Source organism: Cetorhinus maximus, chromosome 14 (genome assembly GCF_964194155.1).
Source record: "Cetorhinus maximus chromosome 14, sCetMax3.hap1.1, whole genome shotgun sequence".
Classification (NCBI taxonomy): Eukaryota; Metazoa; Chordata; class Chondrichthyes; order Lamniformes; family Cetorhinidae; genus Cetorhinus; species Cetorhinus maximus.
The window spans coordinates 91,305,052-91,320,600 of record NC_135892.1 but is presented as its reverse complement, the minus strand read 5'-3'; the positions used below and the strand labels follow the sequence as shown (position 1 = coordinate 91,320,600).

At 44.0% G+C, this 15,549-nt stretch overlaps 1 protein-coding gene across 1 annotated transcript in view; it reads left to right on the top strand.

The window, feature by feature from the left end:
* The window catches only part of LOC144689334 (lutropin-choriogonadotropic hormone receptor-like), an 87,399-nt gene extending 72,139 nt beyond the window's left edge, over positions 1-15,260 (top strand). The window contains exons 8-11 of the mRNA XM_078556368.1: positions 8,073-8,261; positions 10,182-10,245; positions 12,249-12,264; positions 14,161-15,260. Of these exons, the coding sequence (XP_078412494.1) occupies positions 8,073-8,261; positions 10,182-10,245; positions 12,249-12,264; positions 14,161-15,260 (1,369 nt within the window). The remainder of the gene's footprint in view (positions 1-8,072; positions 8,262-10,181; positions 10,246-12,248; positions 12,265-14,160) is intronic.
* The last annotated feature ends 289 nt before the right edge of the window (positions 15,261-15,549 follow it).

Here is a 15,549-nt window from a genome sequence, read left to right as displayed (position 1 = left end):
TCACAAAGTTCTATCATTCTCTCTGTGTGCTCCCAGCACCTTTAAGGTGGGGCTGGCCCCAATCTCTTCAGTACCTGTGACCAGTGACGCTGTGCTCCTGAAGGGCTCAGGTCCTGAAAGCGGATGAAGGATCAGGTGTTTCTACAGTTTCATGTCTGCGTCTCTATGATGTGTCTCTGATCACGGAGAGCAAGCGAGCTGTCCTCGGCCAGACAGGAGTCAGACATTCTTAGAGACTACGTGAAGATCTATGGAGTGGCCTCACTGCGTGTCGCCATCATTCTCCTGCAGTCGAGCAACTATTAGGGCTTCCACTGTGTCTCCATGACAAGGAGCATTATCACAGAGGGTATGTGCGCTGCCATAACCTAGACTGGAGTCAAACATTCACAGATGCAATGTGAGGACCTGTGGTCTCCTCACTGCATGTCATCATCATCCTCCACAAACCCAGCAGCTATGAGGGCCTCCCAAGTGCGCCTCCCTCGTCTACCCAGTGTGAGGGCCTCAACCCCGTCATTGTTGCCCTCAAGGACCTCCTCACCTGTCAGCGTCCTCCTCATTGGAGGAGACTCCCAGCTCTTTCATCTCCTCCTCACCCAGCTCCTTTGCAGCACCGGGTTGCAAAAGGCGCAGCAGGCGATGATGATGCGTGACACCCTCTGCGGGCTGTATTGCAGGGCTCCACCAGACCGGTCCGGGCACCAGAACCTCATTTTCAGCATCCCGATGGTCTGCTCCACCAAGTTGCGAGTTGCAGCATGAGCCTCGTTATACCGTCGCTCTGCTGCAGTCTGAGGCTGCCACATGGGTGTCATCAGCCACGGCCTCTATGGGTAGCCCTTGTTGGGGACATCCTTGCAACTTCTGTGGACCCTGGAAGACTTCAGGGATTTGTGACCGACTGAGGATGTAGGAGTCGTGCACACTCACTGGAAACCGTGTGCAGACTTGCAGGATGCGTTTCTGGTGGTCGCACACCAGCTGCACATTCAGCGAATGGAATCCCTTGCGGTTGACATAGTTGTTGTGATGGAGACCTGAGCACCACATGAGTGCAGTCGGTGGCACCCTGCCCCTGTGGGAAACCCAAGACCTGGGCAAATCCAATCACTATTGCATCCTGGCTGCCCTGGTCCTGGGCAAAATGCATAAATTTGTGTGCCCTCGTAAAGGAGGCATCCATGACCTCATGGATGCATTTGTGGGTGGAGACTTGTGATATCCTACAGAGGTCACCTGTGGAGCCCTGAAAGGAGCCACTGGAATAGAAATTGAGCACTGCGGTCACTTTCACAGCCACTGGCAGTGGATACCCTCCATGTCCACATAACGCCAAATCCTGCAGCAGGAGGATCTGCACAATCTTCGACGACACTGATTCTCAGTCATCTGCAGGAATGAAGGGTGGTGGTTATAGACCCTGGGTGTCACTAGGCACCGACCAGCGACAGGTCGCTGTGGCTCTTTGGCAGTGTGTGTGGGAGCCCCAGACGCCCCTTCTTCCAAAGGGTGCTGCTGCTCCCTCTGCGTAGCCAGGAGCCTCAGTTGCTCTCTCCTCTATCGTCATCACTCTCTGTATGCCATCAGGCATACAGCTAATTAACCAGGGTCCATGCTCCTGATGTACTCTTCCTTCTGGATGAAAGAGAGGGTTAGCATGGGTGTACTAAGAACCTGTTCTGGTTAAGTCTGAAGGCCCATTAATGCTTCATGGAGAGTGCTGGCCACCACATGGCTGCCCAAGACCCCACCCACCTCCGCCCACTCCACCCAACCGATTAGCTGCAGCTTTGCCCACTGGACTGCATGCTGTGCTCTCAGCTCAGGCGCAGGCATTCTCCTAACCCACACTGCAAGGCTGCACTGTTAGCTTGAACCTTGGGGGAGACTGGTCCAAACTGGGATGCTGACATTGCAAAGGACTGTGAGCGCTTCCACCAGTGACTGCTCTATGGCCAGCTTTCACAAGGAGATTGTACAATGTGCCCAGTCGCACAACTGTTCTGCAGTCCACTAAAATACTCATTACTTTGCAGTCTGTGCTGGGGAGGCGAAAAGCTCTGGAGCACTTGGTGGCACTTTGATGCCTCTGCATTGCTTGAGTGGACAGATAAGCTAGAAGTCTGACTCCAGTCATATCAATGGCTATGCATGAACTGTCTCAGTTGCAGAGGAATGGTCACTTTATGTAAGGTTTCCCTAATGCGTGGCCGCTTCCCTCACCCACCCTACGCCGCACCCTGAATGCTTGTGCGTTATATTCAACCGCAAGGTAGCCCTTGCTCTCTCCACCCCCAACCAGTTGCCTCCACGGCAGGGTTGCCCTTGACCCCTCCCCTCACAAGTCGCCTCAATGGCAGGGTCATCCTTGCACCCCCCACAAGTCACCTCAACGGCAGGGCTGCCCTTTCCCCATCCTCCCCCATAAGCCGCCTCAATGGCTGGGCTGCCCTTGACCTCCCCGGCTCCCAACGCGCCTCAAGCTTGAAGTCCAGCAAATGACCGGGGAGCTTTGCACATTGTTACTGTGTAGTCACCTCCGAGTTCCCCTCAAAGTGCAGTCCAGCAAGTCCACGCCTTTTATGTGCTGTTGCAAAACACGTTGGCATGCTTTCCCACTGATGTGGACAGATGATCCAGTGGGTGCGGGGTGAAACGATTCTGGTAGGCTGGCCTGATAATGATATGCAGATGTATTACAACGAAGTTCCCGACGTCCGATGGTGGGAAACATGGCCCGCCATCGGCAGGCTGAGGGGGCGATCACAAACTGATTTCATGCCATCGTGAAACCAATCGCACCATATTGTCCACTCATGCCACCAAACACGCCTGACACCAGCGGGCATGAAAATTCCCGGCCGATGTCTCAGACATCGCCACCACCATCCCTGGGTATGTCCTGTCCCAATACCAGGACAGACTCACCAGAGGTGGTGGCATGGTAGTATACAGTCGGGAGGAAGTTGCCCTGTGAGTGTTCAATATTGATTCTGGACCCCATAAGTATCATGGCATCAGGTGAAACATGGGTAAGGAAACCTCCTGCTGATTACCACCTACCACGCCCCCCCCCCTCCAGCTGATGAATCAGTACTCCTCCACATTGAATACCACTTGGAAGGAGCACCGAGGGTAGCAAGGGCACAAAATGTACTTGGCCAAGAGTGGCTTGGTAACAGCACTATTGACCAAGCTGATCGAGTCCTGAAGCACATAGTTGCTACACTGGGTCTGTGGCAAGTGGTAAGGGAACCAATAAGAGGGAAAAACCTACATGACCTCGTCCTCACCAATCTACCTGCCGCAGATGCATCTGTCCATGAAAGTATTGATCGAAGTGACCACTGCACAGTCCTTATGGAGACAAAGTCCTATCTTTACATTCAGGATACTGTCATGGACAGGAGGGGGTTTAATTTAAACAGTCCTGATTTCTCTTCTCACCATCTAACCATAAACAGAAAATGTTTTGATTTTGATTTCCCCCTTTGTAAGTAATGGCATATTTCCCAACCTCTCAGGTTTGGTGTGATCCAATTTCTATTAAGAACCCCCCAGGAAACTCAAGATAGGGTGAACTCAGAGGGTAATTTATTCACATAAGCTCAAAACGCATGAGGCGGGTGGGAGGTGTCGCTACATAGCCCCTGATGCATTCATACAATAAAAGAGGGATACAGAAAGAAAGATTTTTAGGGCAAAGACCACAAAGTAAAGAACTATTGTTTTACATGAGTCCAGAATCAAAGTCCAATGGTGTATTCTTTCACAGAATATGCAGGCTTCAGACAGATGCTGGATTCACTTGTCCATGATGGGATAGGCACATAGAGATGAATTAGTCTTGTAGGCGCTAACACAAAAGCTCAGAAGTTCCAGTAGAAAACAGCGTAGATGGGGCCAGGCATTCAAACCTGGACAGAGATCTGGTTCTAAGCTGCAGCTTTCTAGATGGAAGATGGAAGACTGATTGGCAGTACAGCAAGACAGGGTACTTGGTTCCCCCAGCTAGGGGCAGTCATGTGACATGACTCCCACTTCTCCACTTTGGCTTTGACAAAGGATATATATTCCTTGGCCTAAATTCTTAAGATTGTTAATGTTTCAGCCATTAAGAATTTCAAAAGAGGTTTCAGGGTCCTTTGTCCAAGCAGACTTGTTGTCTCCATTGGCTAGACCTGGCCTAGGGAATGTAGATGGCCCTTGTATAATTCCCTTTGAATTTGAATGCTGCAGTCATGGCAGCCATTAGCGTCTCTTTAGAGATAATGAGGTGTCCAATTTTCTGAATGCCCAAAAGTTCCTTTTGTCTGAATCATAGCCAGGCCATGGCTTCAGTCATTTTAAAGTTTCTGTACGTTCTTCTTTCAAATTTTATAAAATTAGCCATGATGATATATATTTTTTATAAAAATATAGAGTGAGGTCTTAGCCCTCTGATATCGCCCTCCATCATGTTGTGTGGCACTACCACCATGCTAAATGGGATAGATTACAAACAGAGTTAGCAATTCAAAACTGGGTATCCACGAAGGCCATCAGCACCAGCAGAATTGTATTCAAACACGACCTGTATAATCTCATAACCTAGCATATTTCCCTCTCTACCATTACTATCAAGTCGGGGGATCAACCCTGGTTCAATGATGAGTGCAGGAGGCATGCCAGGAGCAGCACCTGGCATACCAAAAAATGAATGTCGACCTGGTGAAGCTGCAACACAGGACTACTTGCATGCTAAACAATGGAAGCAGTGTGGGATAGATAGAGTTAAGCGATCCCACAACCAATGGATCAGATCTAAGCTCTGCAGTCCTGCTACATCCAGCCATGAATGGTGATGGACAATTAAACAACTAACCACCAGGGACATCAAGGAGCCTTAGCAAAACTGAAGTCAATGGGAATCAGGAGGAAAACTCTCTACTAGCTGGAGTCATACCTAGCACAAAGGAAGATGGGTTCTAGTTGCTGGAGGTCAATCATCTCAGTCCTGGTACATAGCTGCAGGAGCTCCTCAGGGTTGTGTCCTAGGCCTAACCATTTTCAGCTGCTTCATCAATGATCTTCTTTTCATCATAAGGTTAGAAGTTGGGATGTTTGCTGATGATTGCACAATGTTCAATACCATTTGCAACTCCCCAGATACTGGAGCAGTCTGTATCCATATGCAACAAGAACTGGACAACATTCAGGCTTGGGCTGATAAGTGGCAAGTAACATTCACGTCACACAAGTGCCAGACAATGACCATCTCCAACAAGAGAAAATCTAACTATCTTCCCTTGACATTCAATGGCATTACCATCTCTGAATCTCCCACTGGGGGTTACCATTAACCAGAAACTGAACTGGACCAGCCATATAAATACTGTGGCTACAAAAGCAGATCAGAGGCTGGGAATTCTCCAGTGAGTAGCTCACCTCCTGACTCCCAAAAGCATGTCCACCATCTACAAGGCACAAGTTAGAATTGTAATAAAAAAAACTCTCCAATTGCTTGGATGAGTGCAGCTCCAACAACACTCAAGAAGCTTGACACCATCCAGGACAAAGCAGCCCGCTTGACTGGCACCCCATCCATCACCTCCAACATTCACTCCTTCCACCACCGATGCACAGTGGCAGCAGTGTGTACCATCTACAAGATGCACTGCAGCAACTCACCAAGGCTCCTTTGACAGCACCTTCCAAAACCCGCGACCTCTATCATCTGGAAGGACAAAGGCAGCAGATGCATGGGAACACCACTACATGCAATTTCCCCTCCAAACCACAGACAATCCTGACTCAGAAATAACTCGCTGTTCCTTCACTGTCACTGGGTCAAAATCCTGGAATTCCTTCCTTAACAGCACTGTAGGTTTACCACATGTACTGCAGCGGTTTAAGAAGGCAGCTCACCACCACCTTCTCAAGGGCAATTTGGGATGAGCAACAAATGCTGACCTAATCAGCGACGTCCACATCATGTGAAAGTAAGTTTAAAAATAGCATGGTAAACTGATTTAAATACAGCGCAGTGAATGAGGCATCAGTGTTAACTCGGGGGATTGTCTCACAATGACCAAAAGAGGTAGCTTGCCCTATGATATTTTGAGGCAATGTGAATATTGCTACCAGGGGATCAGACAGTTGTGTTTTCTGGCCAACAGTGAGTTGCATGGATTAATCTGGATAGTTCTTTTTCAGAAAGCATTCACGATGGGCTGAATGGCCCCCTTCTGTGATGTAAATTTTGTACATTTCTATGACATTCTTTGCCCTGACATTGCCCCAGCAAGTTTCTGCATGTACAGTGTTGCTTTCTGTGATCTCCATACATGCAATGTAAATGAGATATAGATAAGACATAGGAGAAGAAATTAGGCCATTCGGCCCATCGAGTCTGCTCCGCCTTTCAATCGTGGCTGATAAGTTTCTCAACCCCATTCTCCCGCCTTCCCCCCGTAATCTTTGATCCCCTTACCAATCAAGAACCTATCTATCTCGGTTTTAAATACACTCAATGACCTGGCCTCCACAGCCTTCTGTGATAATGAATTCCATAGATTCACCACTCTCTGGCTAAAGAAGTTTCTCCTCATCTCTGTTCTAAAAGGTCTTCCCTTTACTCTGAGGCTGTGCCCTCAGGTCCTAGTCTCTCCTACTAATGGAAACATCTTCCCCACGTCCCCCTCTATCCAGGCCTTTCGGTATTCTATGTTTGTGGTATAAAGTGCCATTGGTCAATATCCCATTAAAAACATGTGTTCATTGCATATAGATAGTGTGGAACAGTGATGATGCCAGGAGTGGGAGAACCCAGAACATGTGGGCATAGTATTAATATTAGAGACAGACCAACAGGGAGTACAATTGGGAAACTGTTTTTCCAAAGGGCAGTGGAAATCTGCAACTCTCTTCCCTAAAAGGCCGTGGCGGCTGGCTCAAATGAAGTTTTCAAGACTGAGATTGATAGAATTTTGGTAAGTAAGTGTGTCAAGGGGAATGGTGCAAATGGCGACTAAATTGATTTGAACAACAGATCCACCATGATCTATTAGAATGGGGAATAGGCTTGATGGGCTAAACTGCTGTTCTTATATTTAATACCAGTGGCTATATGTTGGCAGTAGATATGCAGTAACAATGAACAAGACAGGCAAGCAGTATTTTTGACTCAGCTGGTTAATAGAGTTTTAGAGTTAATAGAATTTTACTCCCTTCAGGTATTCAAAATTTGTCTGTGAAAAGCTTCACATCCTCGACAAGAACCCAAAAAACTGACCCTTTCCTCTCTTTCGGCAAATGTTGTGAAGCACACCAGATGGCTGTTTATGCAATTAAAGTACAAGATTACTTTCACTTACTGCTAGTGCTGTTTGGACTGATTTATTGTCCACTTCAGATGAAATTTAATTGTTCTGAATTTAGAATTATTGCAGTCATAAAAATGTTTCAATATTCTTCAGTATTTAAGACTGATTCACACTATTGCTCTAACTTATGAACTGAATTGCTAATATATCAACTGCAATATTTCCGGACTTATTTTTTTTAATCTACAAACCTGGGTGAATGGCCATGGTCAACAGTGCAAGTCACCAGCAAGGTTAAAAAGAGTAGGAAAGATGGAAAAAGTACTGGTTAGATGACACTAAGCTGCGGTATTAAAAACTTTTGGGTTATCGTGTGAAGGAAAGACTGAGGGAGAAGACCTTGCGAATATTGAGTTCGTTGGAAAGAACAATTTAAAGTACAAGACTGTTCAATGAGACATGACTTCAACATACTGCTGAGAAGAAGAGTGTGTAAGGCAGCATATTTCAAATCATGAAAAATAAGGGATAAATTCACAATAACAATGGCCATAATGGCATTAATAACGTAGGTAAAGGAAAGAGAGGTTGAAGACTGAGGCAACATGTTTTTTTTAATACAGTTCCAACATAGGTCACCTGGGCTTTGATAAATGAAGCAATTTTTCCAAAGGGCAGTGGAAATCTGGAACTCTCTTTCCTGAAATTAGTATTCCTTGATCATCAGGGATGGAAGAAAAAAGCATACTTTTTTTTTTGTTACAGGGATGTTTCCTCAACAGCACTTGAGCACCTTCCATCTTATGGGTTGGAATTTATTCAGAAACTTATTGCACGCTTCACATACTCACTGAAAAGGTTCCCATCACTGGAAAAATTTGCTAATTTGATGGAAGCAAATTTGACGTATCCCAGCCACTGCTGTGCATTCAAAAATTGGGAAAACTCAAATGGGTAAGTTCTTGTGATTTTTTATCAGCTTCCTAATCTATGTCACGCAATAGAGGGCGATCAAAACTGTTACGGTCATTAGCAATTAGCTGTTCTTCAGAAAAAACAGATACGAAGTAAAGCAGCTGTTAAATCAAGAGTGGCCATGAGTGAAGTCAGTAACCCTCATTCATATTTTAAACAGTATAGTATAGAAACTTGATTGGGCAAGAAATGTATATTGTTGCGTTACAATTTTTTCTCCTGCTCTTCAAATCTTTCTCTTTTTAGTTCTCCTTTCCTGAAGGAAATGGCCCATGGTGCAATGCCATTGGCAAGAGACATTTAGTGGGTACTATGTTAGGGATGCCATTAACCTAGTCTAGCAAATGGGAAATTATATGACCCTGTCAGCCATCTAGTTTACATCCCGACAAATATTATTCTCCATTATAGTCAATGGATAGTAAAATTGAGCAAGGCATAGGTGGCTGACTTGATCCCATCAATTTCCTGCCGGGCATGTTAGGTTAAAATTAGCCCCTTCATCTTCTCCAATAATTTCCCATGTAATCGTTTGGTAGTACAAAACTTTCGTCTTGAACTCATCAGGATAATTCACAAGAATACCAAATTGTAAAGGGAACAACAATTTATACTTCATGAGAAGAGCATGCTGATTGTTTGGCAATTGGACTCTAACTGGTAGAGGCGTTGCCATGGAGAATGCACCAGTTAACTGCCGAGATGAGTGCAAGATGAAAAGTTTCGACAACATGTGTCTTTTCTCAGCAATACTCAACTTCCCATGTTGTAAATTGTCAGTGGCTTTCGGGAAGTCTATATACACCATATACAGTATGTTTCCTTCATCCAGCATATCAGTCAACTCCTCAAAGAACTCTTATCAGATTTGTTAAGCAGTTTTCCTTTTTGAATTTTATTAGCTGCTTCTACTTGTTTTCTCTTCATCTAAATATTTAGTAACTTTAAATTGAGCTAAGAAACCCAAATTTTCACTAGTGCAGATGACTAACTGTAATTACCAAGATACTTATAGAAGGTATATATATTTTTCCTTAGTTCTGTTGAAGAGTCATACGGACTCGAAACGTTAACTGTGTTCCTCTCCGCAGATGCCGTCAGACCTGCTGAGTTTTTCCAGGTATTTTTGTTTTTGTTTTGTATTTATAGAACAAGTTGTTGCACAGCATTCAATGAGTCAATTAAACACCATTTAAAACCTCCAAGACAACATTCAAGATTTCCTGCTGTGAGTGTAGTTTATGTTCAGTTAGTATTCCTTGATCATCAGGGAGACAAGAATTTCAGTAAGTTTTTTTGAAGATTTTACCTATCAGTTGCCTCCCTCAAAACAATGGGAGTGGTGAGTAGAGTCCAGGATAGGTCAAATTAATTCAATAGACAGTAAGCATTTTGCAGTTCTGCAATTTTATCTTGCAGCATCAAAAGGTTCTATCCTTCTTAAACTAAAGGCAAACAAGTAATTCTTGGTAAGCTCACAGATGTCTTGTGATTTCGAGTAGTAAATAAGCTGATGCCATGAAATTACCACGTTCTGTTCCGATAGTCTATAGTCTGTGTCCTGATCTCAGCCAGAGAGACAGTAGGGCACTAAAATTAACCTCCTGACCCAGAAATATGGAAAAGAACATTGATCAGCACTCTCACTCCTTACCTTGCACAGCAACCCTTGCAAAACGTGTCCATGAGTGGATTTTGGATGAATATAGGATTGGCTCAGCTACTGGATAGCTTACTGATGTTCACTGTAAAAAATCATATGTGAGGACTGATCGGTGAGTAGGGTAGCTGAGGATATCTGGCCCCTACTCTGCCAAGGCTTGATGCCTTCAGCTGAAGAAGAGGGCAGGAAGAAAAGAAAGCAGTTCTGGATACAGTTGATTGTTTCTTTCCCTTCAGACAGAATTCCATACCCATACACTTATACAACTTTTCAAAGTCATGCGAAACTGCAACAAGAAAAGTAGCTGCAGATCAGCTGCAGATTTGTCACCAGCCATGAACAGAATAAAATATAGTAAGTATGGTTCTAAACATCAAAACATAAAATATTTAATGGACCACTTTTGACCTCCAATATTTTTCCTTTGTAGGACCATTAACATCTTGAAATGTATGACAGCCTCTATAATGACATTATTTGTTTTCACATTCTAGCTGTAAAGATTGGGATCAGCTTTGTGTAGCAGTGTATTTCAAAAATGTTGCCGCTGCTGTACTTGCAATTTTTCTTTAATTGTTAGGTCTTTCCTTCATCTCTCTGCTTTATAAGCATCTACTAGATGATAGCTAAAATATCACCTACATTAATACCAAGAATTGTTCTAGAAAATCAAATGACCCACTACTCTTCAAGTATGCAAGTTGTATGGGCTACTATTAAAAATGAAACAAACTCCCAGGGAGAACAGACCTAAATAAAGTATTGCACATAGGCTCATGGTTGATGATTAAAATAGGCGATGAGCAAGAGGCCAGATTAGAGAAGCACAGTCATCTTGGAGGGTTGTAGGGCTGGAGGAGGTTACTGAAATAATGGGGCGGCGAGGCCATGGAGGGGTTGGAAACAAGGATGAGGTTTTTAAATTTGAGACATTGTTGGACTGAGCCAGTGCAGATCAGCAAGAGCAGGGCTAATGGGTGAATGGGTCTTGGTGCAAGTTAGCATACAGGCAGCAGATTTTTGGCTAAACTCAGGTTTATGAAAGGTAGAAGATGGGAGGCCTAACAGGAGAGTATTGGAATATTAAAGCGTACAGGTAACAAATGCATGGATGAGGGTTTCAGTGGCAGATGAGCTGAGGCAGGGTGGAATAATTGGATTTAACTGAGATGGAAGTAGGCAGTTTTGCTGATGGCATGGGTGTGTTGTTGGAAGCTCACCTTGGGGTCAGAAATGCTTCTGTCTTCTCAGTATTTAGAGCAATGGGGGAGTGTAGAGGTTTTCTGGATGGATGAATTAAAATGGGCCAAATCAGGTTCCTCATCTGCATGTAACTTGGGGTCCTCTGAAGTTAAATTAGTTTGGATCGATCTTCATTTGGGTGCACAACGGCTTAGCATTTAGCACTAAACTCTCACTCAGGAGAGATTTTAAGGGTGGTTTTTTTTAAGGAGAAAGTGTCATGTTGATCAGAAAGAAAAGCTTTCCAATGGTTAATGCATATTATTAGACCAGTTTTAATATGCCTGATGCGGAGAACCAAGTTAAAGCAGGTAGAAAGTCATTGCCCGACTCTAATATTTACATATTCATAAGTATAAATGACCCATCCCAACTTGTTTGAAATGATTATGAACTATTAAGAAAAATTACCTTTATACAGCTGATTACCAAAACATCTCATTACTGAGTTTTCCTAGATTTCCGATATTGTTACAGCCACAGTAATGACTGTCTGAAGTTGCACCCCAATGTGAGAGTGAGAACAGAGGTGGGCAGGCATGTGATTTTGCGCAGCCAGCTTTCCCGGTACCACCCAGTGTTCCAGGCAGGATTTGAGGCCCTTTCTGGTGGCAGAATGGCCTGTGGAGGGATTTCCCCTCCACAATGGTGGCCTGGTAGATGTGGCCATTTTTTAATCCAGAAGTTTTAAAAGTTGCTGAGAAGGCACCTCAAGATGGAATTGCTCACTCTCTCCCTTACCTGCAACATCAGGCTGCAGCTCCTCCATTGCTGGAAGGTCTCCTATTGGCCCCCCCCAGTCTTGAAAGCCCGCTCACTGTCCTTATTTGGACAGCAAGAATGCTCTCTAGCCACTAATTGGCCAATTCAGGGGCAGTCATTGCCAGGTGACTGTGTCAGGACCCTCATTTGATCCCAACGTCGGGGTCCCGACACAAAATTGCGCCTGTTTACAGCTGCACCATAAAACTGACAATGGGTACCCTCTATAGGCGATGGAATGAATTACAACATGTAAAAGACCAGGTAGAAGGCTAAAGCAAATGTGCATTTGTATGTAGGAATACCTTAATGGAAGTGACGAGTGTCAAATGGTTGAAGGAGCTGTCAGATAGTGAATGCAGGGACTAGGGCCAGAATTTTCCAGCCTCTCACGCCGGTGGGATCTTGCAGTCCCGCCAACGTGAATGGAGATGTCAATGGCTCACCGGCCCCGCTGTGGGGGAACCCGCCGTGGGGGGAGGCCTGGAAAATTCCGGCCTAGGTTTTGAACTCCTTACCACTCTTGATATAATATTTGAACATCAGTTGACTCTATTTATGACATCATTTAGTCATTTGGTAGCACAGAAGTTAAGTATCGCTGAAAATAGTCACATGCTGTCGAAACTTTCTGCCTTGTACTCATTAGGACAATTTGTAAGAATACAAAATTGTAAAAGGAACAACAGTTTATACTGCATGAGAAGAGAGTGCTGATTGGTCAAATGAGCTCCTGTCCCTTGACATACTAGTTGAGAATTCTGCCAGCGGGTTCTGTACTACGTCTACCGCAAATCTACCTTCTCTGGTCAATATACGTGTTGGGATCCCTACAGTTCCACACGCTATAAGGTTGACTTTATCGGCAATCTCATAGATCGTGCCCAAGCCATCTGCTCACAGTGCTGATTCTGAAATAGGGCGTAACAAAGCCATCCTGTGGGAAAATGGCTACCCTGATCAGATTATTGCATCATGCAAACTCTTGAATGGGCCTAAGGCTGCCATTTTCAGTCCTGATAGGTGCCCAGTCTACCTCAGATTACCCTGGGTATCTCCAAAATTTGAGCAATAGGTGAAGCTAGCCGTTTCACGCTCTTACTATGCAGTAGCAACACGAGTGGTATTTTCCACTAACATGATGCTGCCATCAAGCCAAAAAGACATTCTGTCTACCATACAAATAAATAATGTGATATATGAATTTCAGTGCCGGTATGATGCTAGGTATGTAGGCCGGACATCCCAAAGACTGGTGATTGTATCAAATAGCACGTCCCTTCAGCTGTTCACAACAGGCAAAGTACTTAAACAAGCCCATGCTTGCAAAACTCAAAATATAGTTTCCACCATTAGATGTGATCCCGTGATTGGACAACATTTGCTAAACAATCCTGATTATGCGAAGAATTACACTGACAACCCCAATTCAAGATTATCAGTCGGGCTGGCAGTAGGGGTGTGAGAGGCTACATATATTCACACACAGGGCTCTGTCCTTTGCAGATGGAAGGAACATGTACACACATTGTGCCTTTTTCGGGTAAACAAAATAGGTGACAGTCCATTACCTGGTTCATTTCCCAGGGCGATGCCTTGACCAATCAGAGCCAATCTGCCTGGTTTGAATTTAAACAAAGTTGGCAGTTAACTATCAGTTATCAGTTAACTGGTGCATTCTCCATGGTAACACCTCTGCCAATCAGAGTCCACTTGCCAACCAATCAGCACAGTTTGGTGTTCTTGTGAATTGTCTTGATGAGCGTAAGATGAAAAGCTTTAACAGCATGTCTTTTTTTCAGCAATACATTATCATTTATCATTTCCTTAATTTAACATTTTGCAAACAACGCTACCTTGCAGTTACAATGTGATGGATGAAGGAAACTCTGAAACTGTTTGGTGTTTTTGAAATTCTTCAATAACATGATTATGATATGAAACTGCAAGACTTGTTTCACTGTAGACTTACCTTTCACAAATTAAATAAAACCCATGTCCTAATATACTGTCTCTTCTCTTTATCTGCTTATAGTTTCGGGAATGACTATTCTCATCCTAGTCTACCACCACTGCAACTTAAACAGAGGAGCTTACAGAATTTTTCTGCTGGAGTGAAGAAATACCCTTCCTCACAGAATCATTCACACTTTGCTGAAAATAGCCCTGATGATGAATATGAACATTTAGAAGAAATATATGAAAATTCAGTATCATTTGATTATGGCTTTTATCATTCAAAGGTAGACCTCGTCTGTACTCCAGAGCCAGATGCCTTTAACCCATGTGAAGATATAATGGGATACAACATCCTAAGAGTACTGATATGGTTCATTAATATCCTTGCTATTGTGGGTAACTTTGTTGTTTTTATTGTTTTGGTGATTAGTCAGAATAAGCTCACAGTCCCACGTTTCCTCATGTGCAATCTTGCTTTTGCAGATCTCTGTATGGGTCTCTATTTGTTACTTATCGCATCAGTTGATTTGAGCACCAGGAGTCAGTATTACAACTATGCTATAGACTGGCAGACAGGCGCGGGGTGTGCCAGTGCTGGCTTCTTTACTGTTTTTGCAAGTGAGCTGTCTGTGTACACGCTGATGGTGATCACCTTCGAAAGATGGCATACCATTACCCATGCCATGCAAATGGACAGGAAGCTCCGATTAAGGCATGCTGTTGCGATTATGTTTGGAGGCTGGATATTCTCTCTTGTTGTAGCAACACTGCCACTTGTAGGAATCAGCAATTACATGAAAGTTAGCATCTGCCTGCCCATGGATATAGAAACTCCCATTTCCCAGGCTTACGTTATATTCCTATTGGTACTGAATGTTATAGCCTTTATTATAATTTGTGTTTGCTATATCAAAATATATTTAGCTGTGAAAAACCCTGACTTTGTTTCTAAAAATAGCGATGCAAAAATTGCAAAACGAATGGCGATACTAATCTTTACAGACTTCATGTGTATGGCTCCTATATCATTTTTTGCAATTTCAGCAGCTTTCAAGTCGCCCTTTATTACAGTGACCAATGCTAAAATTCTTCTGGTGTTATTTTATCCACTCAACTCTTGTGCAAATCCATTTCTCTATGCAATCTTCACAAAAGCATTCAGAAGGGACTTCTTCATCCTGTTGAGCAAGTTTGGTTACTGTGAAATGCAGGCGCAAATTTATAAAACTGACAACTCAAGCTCAAAGAGTGGCACCAAGGAAAATTCAGGAGCAGCTGTCAAGCTAACAACATTCAGTGTGCAAGATTTACCAGTCAGTGCAACTGCTGAATGGTGCTGTAAAGAATGCTGATGACATTCATGCTCTACATTTTCTCTCCTTCTCTACTGAAGGTGTTGACTCATGCTGAGCTGAATTCGTGGGTCAGTACCTCACCCAGGTGCCCATTTTTCAAGTATGAACCCAGGCAGTGGCTGTTGATATACCAATTAAGGGCACCAGAACTGATCCTGATGCAGTACTCACTCTACATATACAAGCAGAGGAAGGAACCCTGGTTAATTGTTCACTTTTTAGCCCAGGAAAACTAAGGTGATATGTAATAGCACATTGCTGTCCTTGCTGAGATCAGTTAAGACCA